Genomic DNA, 16,579 nt, shown 5'->3' with positions numbered 1-16,579 from the left:
GGCCTCGGCGGCCTCCGGGCTCGGCTCGGGCGTCCTGGACGCGCACGAGCTCCGCGGGGCGGGGCGGGGGCGGTGCCAGCCTGCGGTGCGCATGCGCAGCCCAGCCTGCCCCCGCGGTCACCGGTCGGCAAAGGTGGGGGGCATCCGGGACCCGGGGGGAGGGGACGAGGCTGGAGGGCCGAAGAGAACCGGGGGGCGGGAGTGGGGCGGGGAGGCACCAAAGACTGGGTAGGGAGGCCCCCGGGGGGCCGGACGCGGGACGCGGGAGACGGCTAGGGGCGGCGGGCCCCTGAGCTCGCCCAGGTGCGCCGCAGGTCAGGTCCGGTCCGGAGCGCGGTCGGGGCGCAGGTGCCTCCCGGAGGAAGTCTCGGAGGCACCCGGGGAGGATCCGGGGGTTCCTGGGGCGGGGTCAGCAGCACGTGCGGAGGCCCAGGGTGTTCCGGGCGCTGCCGGGGGTCGCTGCGGCCGCAGAGAAGAGGGAGGGGCAGGCAGCGAGGTTGGTGAGGAGCCCGCCCTGAGCACGTGGGCCTGGTAAGCCGCTGGGACCGCGAGACCCGGGAGGGCTCGAGACAGAGCCTCCCTTTTGAGAAAGGTCACTCTGGTCACTGCGGCTGCCGGGGTGACAGGATCGTGGCTCTGGTGGTGGCAGAGGGCGTGGCAGGAGGGGTCGGGTTCCGGACATAGTGTTAAGGTGAAGTCGTCAGGATTTACTGCCTGGCCTGGCTGTGGGGTGTGCGAGAAAGGGCAGGGTCAGGGCCCAGTCCTTTGGACGAGGAGCAGCCGGGAGGATGGTGCCTCTGGAAGGAGGCGGCTTGGGGACTTCTGGAGCGCAGGCTGCCCGTGTGGAGTGGGAGCCGTCTGTTGGACGTGGTGGCGGTGTGTGCAGTCTGGAGCCCTGGGAAGGTGGGAAACCCAGAGTGGCAGGTCCAAAGAGGTAGGAGGAAAACTAGGGGAGAGTGGCGGCTGGAAGCCAGGGGAAGCAAGTATTGCCCAGGGAACGATGGACTGAGTCAGAGGCTGGACATGAATAAAGAGGAGGATGGAGACTTGACCGTTAGGTTTAGCAAGGTAGAGGTAGCTGGTGACCTTGACAAGAGCAGATGATGCAGGGGTAGAGGGAATGGAGCCCCTTAGTATACCTGGGGACTGGTGTATTCATTTAGCTCATAGGTGTTCAAAAAGTATTTATTGAATGCCTGTGAACGTTTTTGCATGTTCTTGTCACTTTATTATTTTTTATTTTAATTGAAAAATAATTGTATATATTTGTGGGATGCGATGTGATGTTTTGATATATATATATATATATATGTAGAAAGATTAAATCAAGCTAATTAATGTATCCATCATCTTACCTACTTAGTTTTTGTGGTGAGAATGTTTAAAATCTACTCTTTTAACAATTTTTGAAATGTACGTTATCAACCATGATTACCATGCTGTGTGATATAACACTAAATCTTCTGCCTCCTGTGTAACTGAAGCGTTGTCTCCTGTGACCACCATCTCTCCCTGACCCCAGCCTCTGGTCACACCATTCTACTCTCTGCTTCTTTAAGTTTGACTTTTTAAGATTCCACATATAAGTGAGATCATGTGGTATTTGTCTTTCTACCTGGCTTATTTTACTTAGCATAATGTCCTCGAGGTTCATCTATGTTGTTGAAAATGACACAATTTCCTTCTTTTGTAAGCCTGAATAGTATTCCATTGTGTGTGTGTGTGTGTGTGTGTGTGTGTGTATACATACATATATGTATGTATATAGCTCACATTTTTTTCATCCATTCATTCACTGATGGACACTTAGGTAGTTTCATATCGTGGCTATAGTGAATAGTGCTGCCGTAAATGTGGGAGTGCAGGTATCTCTTCAATATTCTTATTTCTTTTTTTACCCCCCCTGAGATGTAGTCTCGCTCTATCACCCTGGCTAGAGTGCAGTGGTGTCGTCACAGGTCACTGCAACCTCAAACTTCTGGGCTCAAGCTATCCTCCTGCCTCAGCCTCCCAAATAGCTGAGACTATAGGCGTGTGCCACCACACTCAGCTAATTTTTATATTTTTTGTAGAGACAGGATCTTGCTCTTGCTCTTGCTCAGGCTGGTTTCGAACTCCTGGCCTCAAGCAATCTTCCCACCTTGGCCTGTTATTTCAATTCCTCTGGATACATACCCAGAAGTGGGATTGCTGGATCATATGGCAATTCTGTTTTTAGCTTTTTGAGGAACTTGCATACTGTTTTCTAAAATGACTATACTAATTTACATTCCCACCAACTGTACCAGGGTTCCCTTTTCCCCACAGCCTCATGCTTGTTATCTTTCATCTTTTTGCCAATAGCCATTCTGACAGGTGTGAGGTGATATCTCATGGTGGTTAAATTTGCGTTTCCCTGGTGATAAGCGATGTTGACCATTTTTTCATATATCTGTTGACCATCATATGTCTTCCTTTGAGAAATGCCTGTTCAGGTACTTTGCTCATTTTTAATTGGGTTATTTGTTTTCTTGTTATTGAGTTTTTTGATTTCCTTATATAAGTAGCACCTTATCAAATGTATGGTTTGCAAATTTTCTTAATCTGTGGGTTGTCTCTTCACTCTGTTAATTGTTTCCTTTGCTGTACAGAAGCTTTTTAGTTTGATGCAATACCATTTGTCTATTTTTACTTTGGTTGCTTTTGTGGTCCTATCCAAGAAATCATTGCCCAGACCAATGTTGTGGATATATATGTATCTATATATTATATATCTTATGTATGGTTATATATTATATCTTTCTATATGTGTGTTATATATCTATCTATATCTTAAATATATTTTACCTATATTATTTGTATTATATAGATACTACATATAAAAAACTTACATATAGAAAAATTTTTCCTTTCCTATCTGGATACCTTTTATTTCTTTTTCTTGCTTAATTGCCCTGGCTACGACTTCTGGTACTGCACTGAACAGAAGTTGTGAGAGTGGACATCCTTATCTTGTTCCTGGTCTGAGAGGAAAAGCTTTAAACTTTTTATCATTGAGTATAATGTTAGCTGTGGGCTTGTCATGTATGACTTTTATTATGTTGTGGTACATTCCTTCTATACCTATTTTGTTGAGTACAGAGTTTTTATTATGAAAGGATGTTGAATTTTGTCACATGCTTTTTCTACATCTACTGAGATGATCATGTGGTTTTTGTCCTTTTTTTTGTTAATACCATGTATCACATTGATTTACATATAATATATTGAGCCATCTTACATCCCAGGGATAAATCCCACTTGATCATAGTGAATGATTTTTTTAATGTGTTGTTGAATTCAGTTTGTTAGTATTTTGAGGATTTTTGCATGTATGTTCATCAGGGACATTAGCCTGTAGTTTTATTTTCTTGTATTGTCCTTGTCTGGCTTTGGTATGAGGGTAATGCTGGCCTCATAAAATGAGTTTGGAAATATTTTCTTCTCTTCAGTGTTTTGGAAGAGTTTGAGCAGGATTGGTATTAGTTCTTCTAAAATGTTTGGTAGCATTCAGGTTAGCAGTGGTGCTATTAGGTCCTGGGAGAATTTGATGGGAAACTTTTGGTTACTGATTCAATCTCCTTACTCATTATTAGTCTGTTCAGATTTTCTATTTCCTACTGACTCAGACTTGGTAGGTTGTATGTTTCTAGTATTTTATCCATTTCATCTAGATTGTTCAATTTGTTGGTATATAATTGTTCATAGTAGTCTTTTATGGTCTTTTGTATTTCAGTTGTAATGTGTCCTCTTTCATTTCTGATTTTGAGTCTTCTCGTTTTTTATTAGTCTAGCTAAAGATCATATGTTTTAAATTAATGTTTTCTGTAAATTTTTTCCCTGAACTTCCTGACATAACCTTTCATTTATTACATTTTTCAGAATTGATAGAGTGCCTCCTTTTTCACAGGGAACACACAGACATATTTCCTTTTTTCTAATTTGGTAGGTAAGTTTCAGATTTCATAAAAAAGCATCAGTAAATTACTTGGAGTAATGTCAGTGTATGAGAACCTGTCTGGCACCCAGAAAGCCCCCAGTGACTGTTTGATGAATGAGTTTATTTCCCCCCTAAGGCCTCTCTTCCCACCTGGAAGATAAAATCAAGGTAAGAGGCTTCACCTAGGTCAGCTTTCACCCCTGAGTCTTCTGGCTGGGTAACCTGAGTCCTTTGCCCTCTGATTCTCACAGGGGTGCCCCCTCACCCTTCTGGCAATGTTTCCAGACTTGAACAAAGTTGTAAGCTTGTGGAAAGTAAAACCACTGTCTCTGCCGACCTCCTAGGAAAACAGATACATGTTGCCACAGAGGATGCTTTCAGTAAAGACTTGTGGTAGCATCTTGAAAATAGCCTTATGTTATGAGCATTTACTATCCTGAGAATAACTTCAGGTGGTGTCGTTCAATGTTGTTTTTAATCTCAACTTTGTTTTCACATTTATTGAGAGACTGACTGGCAGAACATCTTGTAAATTAACAGAAAATTTAGGAAAATAGCTTCCATATTCATTTCAAAAAATCATGTGAAATGTTTACTATTCAAACAGGCAAGAGAGTGGTTTTTGTAACCAATGAGACCCAAATTATCTCACTAATTCATCACTTCAGATAGACATGAAAAACTTAGGTTCCACTAATAAATTCCTAAATTAGTATAGATGAAAGGTTTAAAATAAAAATATACATGTTTAAAAAGTATTTTAATTGTATACAATCCATGAGTATGTGTGTGTATATGCATGTACATATATAGTGTGTGTATGTCATTGGACATTACAGTTCACATAAGATGAAAACTAAGGCTATATTCCAAAAAAAGTACTTGCTGATTGAATTTCCTAGTCAAGGAATCTAGAAACTAGTGATTTTGGAAATGTTGAAACATCAGCAAATAAAACTTTTTTCTATTTTATTATTTTAAGTTCCACATTATGGTGAAAGTAATTATTACTACTCAGTAAGGGAAACATTCCAATAGAAAAACTTAGATGAAAAATTAGTTAACATTTTACCCATGTAATACAAGTTACAATTTTGTGTCAATCCTAGAGTTAAAAACTCCTTAGTGTTCTTATGTTTTTGACAACTCTTTATACTTAGTAATTCATTCAACACTCATCTTCAAAGTAGAATGAAGATTTTCCCTTATGTCACAGCTGCCCAGGAGAAGCATCATTTTGACCCTCTTGCGCGGAAGAGCTCTACAGTATCATCATACTGAGTGCTTTACATGATGCCTCTGTTGATTGGATTTTAAATTCTTAAAGACATTTACAGTCCTACTTTCCTGGCTGTGAAAAAATATGACAGTTTACTTAGTAGTTACCTAAAATTCTTTTACAGTAAGTGGGGATGGGTCCTGATGTGTAAAAACCTACAAATGAAGAAAAGGATTTTCTGGATCAAATTGGAAGGCTGGATCATATTGAAGTCTTCAGATTCAAATATTAGAAAGCAACAGTGGAAAAAAAACATATCCATCTTTGGGAGAAATAAGTAAAGATAGGTATTTAGCTCAAAATGGTAGCATAGGTAACTTCATGCAACATATAAGAAGCTTTTAGCTAAAGTTAGTATTGAGAGCCTTAATCCTCACAATTTTCATCAAGATATGCAAGTTTAACAATTATCTGTGACAGTATTTTTAAAGCCTCATACCCATTTTTCTTGATAGTTATTGAATCTGGGTGATCAGAATATAAGGGTTCCTTATACTATTCTGTTTATTTTGGTATATTTTTAAATGTTTCCATAATTGAAAACATAAACTGTGGAAATCCCTCATTTGTCCCTTACTGAGGTTTTCCAAATAAATTGAAGTTTAAAGAAAAAGCTTATCATGCCCATGCTGGTTAAAGATCATTCCAAACCATTTCCTCCGAGCTTGCTTTCTTTATTTTTTTATTTTAATTTTTTTAGAGACAGAGTCTCACTCTGTCGCCCTGGCTAGAGTGCAGTGGTGTCATCATAGCTCACTGTAACCTCAAACTTCTGGGCTCAAGCGATCCTCCTGCCTCAGCCTCCTGAGTAGCTGAGACTACAGAGGCGTACCATGCCACCCAGCTAGTTTTTCTGTTTTCTGTAGAGAGGGGGTCTTGCTCCTGCTCAGACTGATCTTGAAGTCCTGGCCTCAAGCAATCCTCCTGCCTTGACCTCCAAAAGTTCTAGGTTTACAGGCGTGAGCCACTGCGCCCAGCCCCAAGCTTCCTTTAAAACAAGCACTAGGGTGATGTTCATGTTGGTTGGGCACCCCATTGTCACTGAGTCTGCAAGCTGCTCCCCAGAGTTGCCCTCTCAACTGCTGGGGCATCAAGTTGCTCACCTTCTCCCCCCAGCAGCCAGTCTGTGTTCCTTCCCTACAGAGATGACTCCAGGCAGCCAGACAGTATGGTCCCCTGAGGTTGTTCTGGAAACACTGTATCTATCATGTTTCTCTAACCTACTATCTATTCAGTATTCAGTATTCAGCAAGTTTGTCCACTTGCTGCTTATTTGTAGATGAGGTTTATCAAAATACTCTATACACACTATGTAAAATTCATCCTTTTTATTATAAAGTTCTAGGAATATTGAAAAATCATCACAAAAATAAAGACAGAATTTTCCATTGCTCTGACAGTTCTCTACTCCACTGCACTCTCCCCACTCCGTCTGTGGAAACCACTGATGTGATTGCTGTACCTACGGTTTTGCCTGTTCAGATCATATAAATGGTCTCAAAGACTCTGTAGCTTTTTGTGTCTGGCTTCTTTCGCTTAGCATAATACTTTTTTCTTTTAAAGCAACTTCATTTTGAAACAATTTTAGGCTTCCGGAAATGTTGCAGAAATATCACACCAAGTCCCCCAACTTCCCCAAATGTTAAACACCTTAACTTGAGTACAATGATTTAAACCAGGACATTTAGTATACCTAGACGTTTACATATACAGTACTGTTAACTATAATAATTTACAGACTTCATTCAGTTTCTGCCAGTTGTTCCACTAACGTCCCTTTTCAGATCTTGAATCTGTCAACTGAAGAATGACAAGGTTCATAAATTTGGAAGGGGGAGCTTTTTTTTTTCTCATCAGGGGTTGCAGCCTGCAGGCGGGCCGTCTGGCAGGCTGGGGAGCATAGTCCCAGGCAGAAGCTGAGAACAAGCACTTGGAGGGAATGGTAAAGGGATGGGAGTTTTTGCTGAGTGGAGTGGCTGAATGTACATACTTAACAACCTGTGGGAGGGATCGTGGATATTTACAAAAGGAGAAATATGCGCATGCGCAATTCAGCTTTATGCTGCCTTAGGGAGTCTCATTCAGAATTATGGCAGCTCTCTGGTGTCAAAGGTGGAGGACATCCCCTGTAGACTGGCCAGGACCACTCCAGGACTGGTGGCCCCTTACCAGGAAGGAATGCCGGTCGGTTGTAGTGCCAAAACCACGAAAAGGGAGGAGCAGCATTAGGCAGTTGGTTGAAATCCAGGTGGAGCAAGTCTTTCCAAAGGGCTGGTTCTGTTTAACCCTCAGGGAAGAAAACGTGAAGGCAGATAGTGAGGAGGCGTATAATGAGGTGTGTTTGACCTTCAGTCCTGTCACGGCTGGGATTTCAGTTTTAAGGTTCGTCTGGGTCCCCTTGGCCAAGAGGGGGATCTGTTCAGTCAGTTGGGGAGCTTAGGACTTTATTTTATTTCTCAACTCCAATCTAGGATCCCACATTACACTTAGTTGTCATGGCTCCTTTCCGCCTGGGGTAGTTCTCAGCTTTCAGAAATTTGATACTTTTTTGAAGTGTATTGGCCAGTTTTGTTGTAGAGGGCGCCTCAGAGTTTGTCTGGTGTTTTCTCTTTGTCAGATTGGGGGGAAAATGCCACACAGTGATGCTTTGCCCTTGTCATTGGATCACAAGAGGAGGTGGATGAAGTCACGTCCCTTATTATTGGTGATGTTAACTTGATCACTTGGTTAAGGTGACAGCTGCCAGGTTTTCTGCAAAGTTACTGTTGCGTAACACTTTAAAGATTCATTCATGTTGTTGAATGGATTAGCAGTTTGTTCTTTTTATGGCTGAGTAGTATTCATGGTGTGACTAAACCACAATTTGTTTACTCCTTTATAAGTTGAAGGTCATTTGGTTTGCTCCCGGTTTGGGGCCCGGCACTATCCCATAGGCCTTGGTGTTTTCCCGTTGAGCATAAACCACATCACAGAGCGCCGGCACCAGACAGGGCCTCTCTGTGACCACGATGGATCAGGACATGAACAGGACCACTCAGTAATCATGTTTGAACTCAAAGACAGGCACAGGTCTAAACCACAAAAAACAGCCAGACACTCCCCCATCCTGGCTAATATGAGGGACGGCTGCTTCTTGACTGATCACTTTAGCCTCACTTCATTCCTTCCACCTTTTGGATAAGATTCCTTACCATATCCAGTCGAAGTATCCTGTTTCCTAACAGCATCCAATCCAGAGCAAAACCCCACTTCCGTGAGCCCTTCCCCAACGTGACTTAACTCAACCCCAAATCCTGTGGTAAATCCATTCTAACATTCCGAGACTGTGGACCCCAACCCCCAGCCCTGCGGCGTAGTGTGGGGGGTGGGGAGAGTGCACAGCAGGAGGTGAGTAGTGGTGGAGCAACCTGTCCCTCAAAAGCGAACCGTCCAGTCCCTCGCATCACCACCTGAGCTCTACTCCCCACCCCCCACCCCACCCCTGTGGAGAAATGGTCTTCCACAAAACCAGTCCCTGATGCCAAAAAGGTCGGGGACCGCCACTGAGACACTCTAGTTCCTCCTGGTACGCTCTGTCTCTTGCAGTCTGCTCAACTACAGATGTGCTCCTGGCCTTTGGCTGCGAGGCATTGACAAACCAACATATAAACATATATATTGAAAATCTTTGCTTCTGCTCTTCATACATAAATCTCCCACCCCACACTCAATGCTTTTTACTAATTTCTTGTGAAATTTTTTTGATGTAAATGTGAATAAGTACTAAGGTAATAGTCTTACATCTCCTTCTCTTTCTCTTTCAAAACACTACTTGCGTCTTACTTTTCCCCTCAGCATAATATTCTGGGGATCTCTATCAGATTAGAAAGAACTTTCTTCTTCTGTTTTTTTGTTTTGTTGTTAATTGTGTTATAAAATACACATACCAAAGTTTGCCATCCTAACCATTTTTAAGGGTGCAGTTCAGTGGTGTTAAGTATATTCACATTGTTGTCCAACCAATGGCCTAAACTCTTTTGATTCTGTGAGACTGAAATACTCATTCTTTTTAAGTATAATTTACGTACAGTAAAATTAACCCTTGTGAGTTCTATGAGTTTTGAAAGATAAAATCATGTAACTACCACCATAATCAAGATACAGGACAATGCCATTGCCTTCCCCCCCCAAAATCCCCTCATGTCCCTCTGTGTTCACTCCTCCCCACTCTGACAACCACTGATGTTTCCTGCCCCCATAGCTTTGTTTATCCAGATGTTATGTAAATGGAATCATATGTACATTCTTTTTTTATAGCTGCCAAAGTATATAATGTGAACGTGCCACTGTTGATTGAACTCATCCCCTACAGTTGGATACTGCGGTTATTTCTAGTCTTTTGCTGTTTACCACAATGGTCTAATCTGGTATCTGTAGATATGTCACTTTGGATGGGTGCAAGTCTAACTCATAAAAGTCCCCAGACTTGGGATTGCTGGGTCAAAGGGACAGTGCATTTGTAATTTTGGTATATTATCCTACGGAGGGATTTATCATTTGGGGAAATGTGTTATTTTTCTATTTTTCCTATATGCTCAGATCTTTAATCCTCAGTTCTGCCAACATTTGGCCCACTAGATGGAAGTAAGCTCTGCTGATTGTCACTGTCATTGATACAAATGTTGTCTTTCTCTCTGTTTGTTTTCCTTTTATAAAATTCCTCAGGTATAGAGATTTGCTAAATGTGCTTTAGATGCTACAACTTTCTCTGACACTAATCCTATCTTAATCCTGTGTGTTGTCATAGTACATGCCTTCTCTTCCTACTTCAGTTCTCAGTTAGAATTATATTCTCATGGAAACTGTACTTTGGCCAAAAGTTGACAGACCAGCGGTTTTCATACCTTTTTAAAAGCAGAAGTTTTTCAAATGAATCCTCGAATCTGACTCTTTTCCCCAAGCCTCTAAGGCAGTGGTCCTCACATTTGAGTGGTTCTCAGAATCACCTGGAAATGGATTATGGGCTCCACCCCCAGAGTTTCTGATTCAGTGGATCTGGGGGGAGCCCGAGACTGCATTTCCAACAAGATCTCGGGGGATGGTACCACGGGTGGTCTGGGGAACATGCTTTGAGAACCACTGTTCTAGGCCATCTCTGCACGTTCTAGGAGCGCTTGAGAACACACATTGAAATCAGCCAGTTTAGAGGCTGAACATCATGAAGATCTCTTACCAAAGATTTTTGTTAAGGGCATTGTTACTTTATATACAGCTATATGCATATGTGTATGTATATATAATATAAAAAGATGTGTATATTTCTATATATAAAAATATTTTGATTGTTTCTACTATATTTGTTTTTGTGATTTTTCTAAAGCCCACCTCAAGAATTAAAACTACAAAGAAAATCTGATGCGACCTCTCCAGATTGTCCCGAGCCAACTGTTTTCCCAGCTGTGCTGTGGCCTGAAGCCTCCAGCCCCCACACACACCCAGATTTGCCTGACAATGACTCGTCCAAGTTCAAGTAAGTCTTCTCAGTCAGCTACCTCCTCCTCTTCAGCGGCATGTGAAGAACCTGTGAAATACCCGAACCTTGCTACACTTTAAGGGGAGTGTCTACATCAAAATATGTGTTGGGCAAGATTTTGGGGAAAGCCACTCTATCCTATTCTCTTTTAAGTGAGCCCACTCTGGAGCAGAGTCAGAGCTTATCTCTTAATACTCAAGTTAGGGCCGTTTAGGACATTTTGTTGCTTCTGCCAGAATATTTGCATTTAAGCTTTTCACACGTGATTTGTACTTTAAACTTCTCACCTCTCTGCGGGGGAGGAAAGCTGGTGATTGCCTGTCGGGCAATATGGGGTTAAATTTTCTGCACAGCAGAATCTTTGTAGCCCTACATCACAAAAACCTACAAGTGAACATACCTGGGCCCTTGGTGTGAATATAGAGTCTAACAGATTTTTATAATTAAATGACCCATACGTGGGACTGTGAAACAGTGCTTCACGAGGACATTGAGAGGCCAAGGTGAATTCTTTCTACCTCCTTTTCAACTTTTGGATCGGTTGTCCTAATGCTGTGAGTCTGCCTAGGTGTAAGAGCCCCTCCTTCCGTTTTGCCTAACGTCAGGAATGGAAAAGAACTAAAAGAACTGAGTTCCACTCAACTGCACACCCCCTTGGTGTGCGCAGCTGTGCAGAGCAGGCTGCTAGAGTCTGTGGCGGGATCCAGAAGTGTGTGCCTGACCTTGTTTAAAAGTGGGCCATCGACGTTGGGAATGACAAAACATGCTGGCGTGTTTTCCTTTAGCAGTTGGGAAATGTCTTTTTTTAAAGATTTCACACCACATTAACATTACTATATATTACATCGTGTTTTCCAAGAAGCAAATTTAGGTTGAGTTTTTTATTTGTTTCTAGAAGTTGCTTAAAGTGGTACCTTAATAGAAGTCACTCTGACCTAGGAATATATTGGTCAGTAGGATGACAGTTTCCATTTGGGGTAGAAAAGACCTTTAGGTCTGGGGAGAGTTTTAGGGGTGAACCCTGAAGTCCTTAAGGGTGTTTGTAAGGGTAGAACCCAGGATTCACACATACGTTCCTAGAAAAGTACTTACACATTTTCTTATTAAGCATCTTGTTCTTTCAAGAGATTAGATCAGATAGAAACTCTAATCTACCCAGATGGGGTTTCTGCTTCCCAGTTCTTCCTGGTTGAACAGCTTGTGTCTCCAGGTGGGCTTATTTTCCACGCCAGTCTGTCCCTGGAAGGGCTGCGCGTTCAGCCAGAGCTTTGGCATGGCTGGCAGGGTCGTTGGGTTGGTCACACCTGCAGAGGACGGCGTGTTGTGGCTATCTTCATTTCATGCGGTCTCAGGCTGCCAGGAACGTGGTACCAGAGAGCTCCAGGAATGCAGCCAGAGAGGGAGCTGGTGCTCTCTGCTTCTTTGTTTGTGAGAGTCTACGTTTCTTCTTTGTTCATTTTCACAGTAGTCTATTGTAGGGCAGAGAGGAAGGGAAGGGGAGGAGGGACTGAGCCTTTAGTGAGAGTCTCTGTCCGGAGCCAGGCATGGCGTGTGGCTGTGGGCTTAGGAGGATGAGGAAGTCCCAGGCCTGCCTAGAGGGAGTCATGTGTGAGAACCCAGTAGAATGTCCCTAACCGCCGGGGATACAAAATGAGGCCCCTTTCCCTTTAGTGTTCAAGTTAACTGCCTCTGAGTCCCCACCTTACTCTCTTCCTTCTTTGCCTCCTTCCTTCCTGTCGCTAGTTCCATCTCTCCAGGGGCACTCATTCGGTCCAGGGGTTAGCCTTGGTTGCCATTCCCTCGAGAGGGGAAGACCAGGAGCTGCTATGTCAGCTGAGGAATTCAGTTCCACTTCTGCTGGCTCTTCAGGGCTTTAGCACATGTCGGCCACGCCTGGAAGATCCCCAAGTCTGAGACATACGCTGCTCCCGTGGCCTGGGCCTCCATGGGCAATGAGGTCCAGTACTCGCTTCTCAGGGGAGGATGGAAGAGGGAGTCTCTCTTCTCCTGGCAGCTTGTGCTCATCGCTGTACCCTTTAGGCACCTGCCGGGCCACAGCACTTACCTGACACACAAGGGCCTGCAGAGCCGCAGTGCCTGGGAGAGAAGGTGTTGCTCTCAGCCACACGCTGTGCCTCTGTAGTGTCTTGTTGAAAAGTTTGACTCTTATTTGAGCTGTCAAGGAGAAGGTCACGTGCCCATGTTTGTTCACAAGTGGGGAGCCCTTGTCCTCACCCTGGGTCGCCATGCCCAGGGAAGTTGCACTAGCAAGATCCCCAGAAGGAAGGTAAATTTGGGGAGGAAGGGTAGGCTTTGGGGTCCAGGGGCCTCAGCTCAGCACTCATACACACAAGCTTGTTTTTACTTTTATGAGGGAAGATGGATTGCTACCCATTAGTCTTTTTGAATCTTCCTAACAATGCTGCTCTGAGGAAGGCACTATTGTGCGCATCAAACAGCCAAGCAAAGGAGGATGGAAAAGGACGAGTAATTCGCGTAAGATCACACGGTTGGATGGGAGAGCTGCAATGCAGAGCCTGCAGCGTGTGTGTGCCAGAGGCTCTGCTTCCTTAAGAGACTGTATACTCACCCAGCGAGCTGCATGAGACGGTGTCTTCATGGCGCAGGAATGATTTTTGTTTGAGTATTTTAAAGTATAATTTCATGCAAGGTCAAGTTCAAGATATAATTGTTATGGGATACAAATGTCCACATTGGCACACTTGTCTGATAAAGATTTTGTTCTCTGTTTAGGTATGGCAGATTTTCGCAAGCTTTTTGCAAAGGCAAAGCATATAGTCGTCATTTCAGGAGCTGGTGTTAGTGCCGAAAGCGGAGTTCCGACGTTCAGAGGAGCCGGAGGTTACTGGAGAAAATGGCAGGCTCAGGTTGGTAATGTTTCCAGAACGTGAAAAGGCTTTTCTGAATGAAGCCGTAATGGAGTTTGACTTAGAACTGATCCCAGTGCCTGAAGCCCAGAGGGAGAAATTTGAAATCACCTGTGACCCCATCGTCCCCTTGATTTTGGCATCGACTCAAAATTCCTATGATTAAGATCTAAAATTTAAGCAAAGAAACCACCTTCCTTACTTTCTAGATATGTGTAGGTTGCATTTATTCAGATAACAGTTTCTTCTAGTAATCGTGTTAAAGTGGAATCAGAAAATCTTGGTTCACATAATTCATTGCTAGAACTTCTGTGACCTTTTCATGTTAAAACTAAGGCTTAGGGCTTGACATTAAAAAATTTATGTGAAGGCCATTGGAGTGTAAGTTCTGTGAGGGTGCAGATCTTTTCTGTTAATCCAATTTTTAAGATATATGTATATACACACACACACACACACACACACACACACACACACACACAAAATAAAGATCACCAAGTTTAAGTGTAAGATTCAATGAATTTTAACAAATGGGTGTAGTTGTGCGGCCCCCACCATGGTGCTGTATAGAACATGTCCCCTCCTATCCCGACTCAGGGCATCCTTAGTTTTGGAGGACAGGGAGTTTTACCTGTTGTATTCATTTCACTGTCTCCAGCTCCCAGAACTCTGGTACACTGTAGGTGCTTAATCGATTTTTGTTGGTTGAATGAAAGCAATCATTACTTCAAAACATGACTTCCCTATTCAGTGGGTAATTTCTTGCTGAGTGTAGAGTTCACGAACCTGTCCCTTCCTTCCTCTCTTAAGTGTCTATGACTGGCAGATGTGTAGGATGTTTGTCACCTGTCTGCTGCCTTCCGGGTGAGGCCTGGGGGCTGTGATGTGGGGTCATCCACTTAAAGGTGAAGGGGGAGGAAAAAGAGCAGAGGCCAGGGGGTCCAGCGAGGAAGAGGAGCAGCCTGCGGCAGTCCCTGGAGCAGAAGCAGCAGGGGTGGGACCTCAGGGGATGCGGGTGGCACGTGGAGGAGGGTGCTCATTCGTGTCCGGGAGGCTCAGAGCTGGTGGGCATGCAAAGAAGTCAAGAGAACACACTTGACTCCAACCCCATTCCAAGGACACCCGGAAGTGCTCCAGGCCACTCGTGTTCTGGGTGGAGAGCAGGAAGGAGGGGAGCCTGGGGTCGGGTGGGTGTCCCCTCGCAGAGCAGAGGCTGATGTTGCTACCAAGCAGAGGGGCCCTCTGGGGAAGACTAAAATGCACCCATGTTCAACGTGGGAACGTGTCCTTGATAGAAAAACCACACTTCTTTTTAAAATTAACATTATTGAGGCGGAATTTACATAGAATAAAATGCACCTGTGTACATTGTGGGTCCTGTCTGATGAGTCTTGACAGGCGGGCACCCCTGTGTAACGCCAGCACCTCCACAGTCAAGCACACTTCCGTCACGGCTAACAGTTCCCCGTGCCCCTCTCAGTCCAAACAGCCACTGCCCTGCTCTGTCACCCTAGATGAGCTCTGTCTTTCGGAGAGGGTGAGCCGCACTTAAAAAATATATATTTTATATGTTCTGTTAACATGCATATGGTTTCTTATATGTGTAGTTGTGTTATGTGCCCTTGTGTATATGTGTGTAGTTTTGTGTGTATGTGTAATTGTGAGTGTAGTTATGTGTGTGTAGATATGTGCATGTGTAGCCATAGCTGTAGTTATGAAAACAGAGTTTCTCAACTGTGGCCATTTTACCTCAATTGGCCATTTTGCATTTCCTGTTTTTCCTGGGTATACCTCAAAATTCGATTCACTTTGTATATTTTGGGGCTCTGTGAATAAGTAGATTCAACCCCAAATACCTTCCCACATATTGCTTTACTTCCTATTCATGACCTACCTGAGGGGTAGATGGGGCAGGTGGCTCTGTCCCTGCCTCGTCACTGGAGAGATTCAGGCCGATTTCTCCGGGGCCCCAGGTCAGCTGCAGGATGGGGCTGTTGCTGTTTGAACCTGCAGGTGCCCTGCTGCCACCTGCACCCTCCCGAGGCTGCCGGCCCCATCTAGAGAGGAAGGGCGTGTGCTGCCCTGGTTCTTCCCTGACTCCTGCCTCCTCTCGAACCCCAGGACCTGGCGACCCCACAGGCCTTTGCCCACAACCCGTCCCGGGTGTGGGAGTTCTACCACTACCGGCGCGAGGTCATGCAGAGCAAGGAGCCCAATGCTGGGCACCTCGCCATCGCTGAGTGCGAGGCCCGGCTGAGCAGACAGGGCCGACGGGTCATGGTCATCACCCAGAACATAGATGAGCTGCACCAAAAGGCTGGCACCAAGAACCTTCTGGAAATCCATGGTAAGGCCCCTCAGCCTTGCATATGGAGGGGAACCAGACTTTAAAACACATGTCCTGCCATTTCAGCACAATCTCTGGTCCCTTCTCTCCTTCCCTCCCTGCTGAACACCTGTCCCGCCCCCCAGGGTGCTGTGGCATTTCCCTCAGGGAGAGTTTGGTGCCCTGGGCCACCTAAACAGCTACCTTTGGTGATGGGAGGATCACTTGGCCCCCTAGCATCGTTCACTTGTCATCTCCTACATCCTTGCCACTCAGAGTGTGGTCTGGGAGCCAGCAGTGTCACATCCTCTGGGAGCATGTTAGAAATGCAGAATCTCAGCCCCGACTGGACCCACTGAATCAAAGTCTGCATTTTCCCAAAAGCCGCAGGTGTCTGGTCTGCACAGGCACGGCCCCTCCTTCCGGGGCTTCTGGGGAGGGCGCTGTGCGGTGAGAATACCCTGGCCGAGCCGAGGCCGCAGGTCTGGGCTGTGGACAGGGGGCTTCACCAGGATCCGGCAGGAAGACTTCAGCATCCTGGGGTGTCCATTCGCTTTCCCTTTGTCCCCATGGGCGCTCTCCTCTGAAGCCTGCTCTGGAGCCTTAGGGACCTTCT

At 44.8% G+C, this 16,579-nt stretch overlaps 1 protein-coding gene across 7 annotated transcripts in view; it reads left to right on the top strand.

Annotated features, from left to right (window-relative positions):
* Window positions 1-67: 67 nt before the first annotated feature.
* SIRT5 (sirtuin 5) overlaps window positions 68-16,579 on the top strand; it is a 32,344-nt gene continuing 15,832 nt past the window's right edge. The window contains exons 1-4 of one of the 7 annotated variants that reach the window (XM_045551807.1): window positions 68-133; window positions 10,597-10,746; window positions 13,504-13,637; window positions 15,759-15,984. In XM_045551807.1, coding sequence (XP_045407763.1) covers window positions 10,632-10,746; window positions 13,504-13,637; window positions 15,759-15,984 — 475 coding nt within the window. In that variant the 5' untranslated portion in view covers window positions 68-133; window positions 10,597-10,631. Of the gene's footprint in view, window positions 134-234; window positions 304-477; window positions 532-615; window positions 935-3,900; window positions 3,968-10,596; window positions 10,747-13,503; window positions 13,638-15,758; window positions 15,985-16,579 lie in introns of those variants that run through there. The other 6 variants (XM_045551809.1, XM_045551812.1, XM_045551810.1 and 3 more) reach the window with 6 other exon arrangements.

The sequence above is a fragment of the Lemur catta genome, chromosome 5 (genome assembly GCF_020740605.2).
Source record: "Lemur catta isolate mLemCat1 chromosome 5, mLemCat1.pri, whole genome shotgun sequence".
In the NCBI taxonomy this organism is placed as follows: Eukaryota; Metazoa; Chordata; class Mammalia; order Primates; family Lemuridae; genus Lemur; species Lemur catta.
The sequence above is the reverse complement of the archived record's forward strand: the minus strand, read 5'-3'. Positions and strand labels throughout refer to the sequence as shown.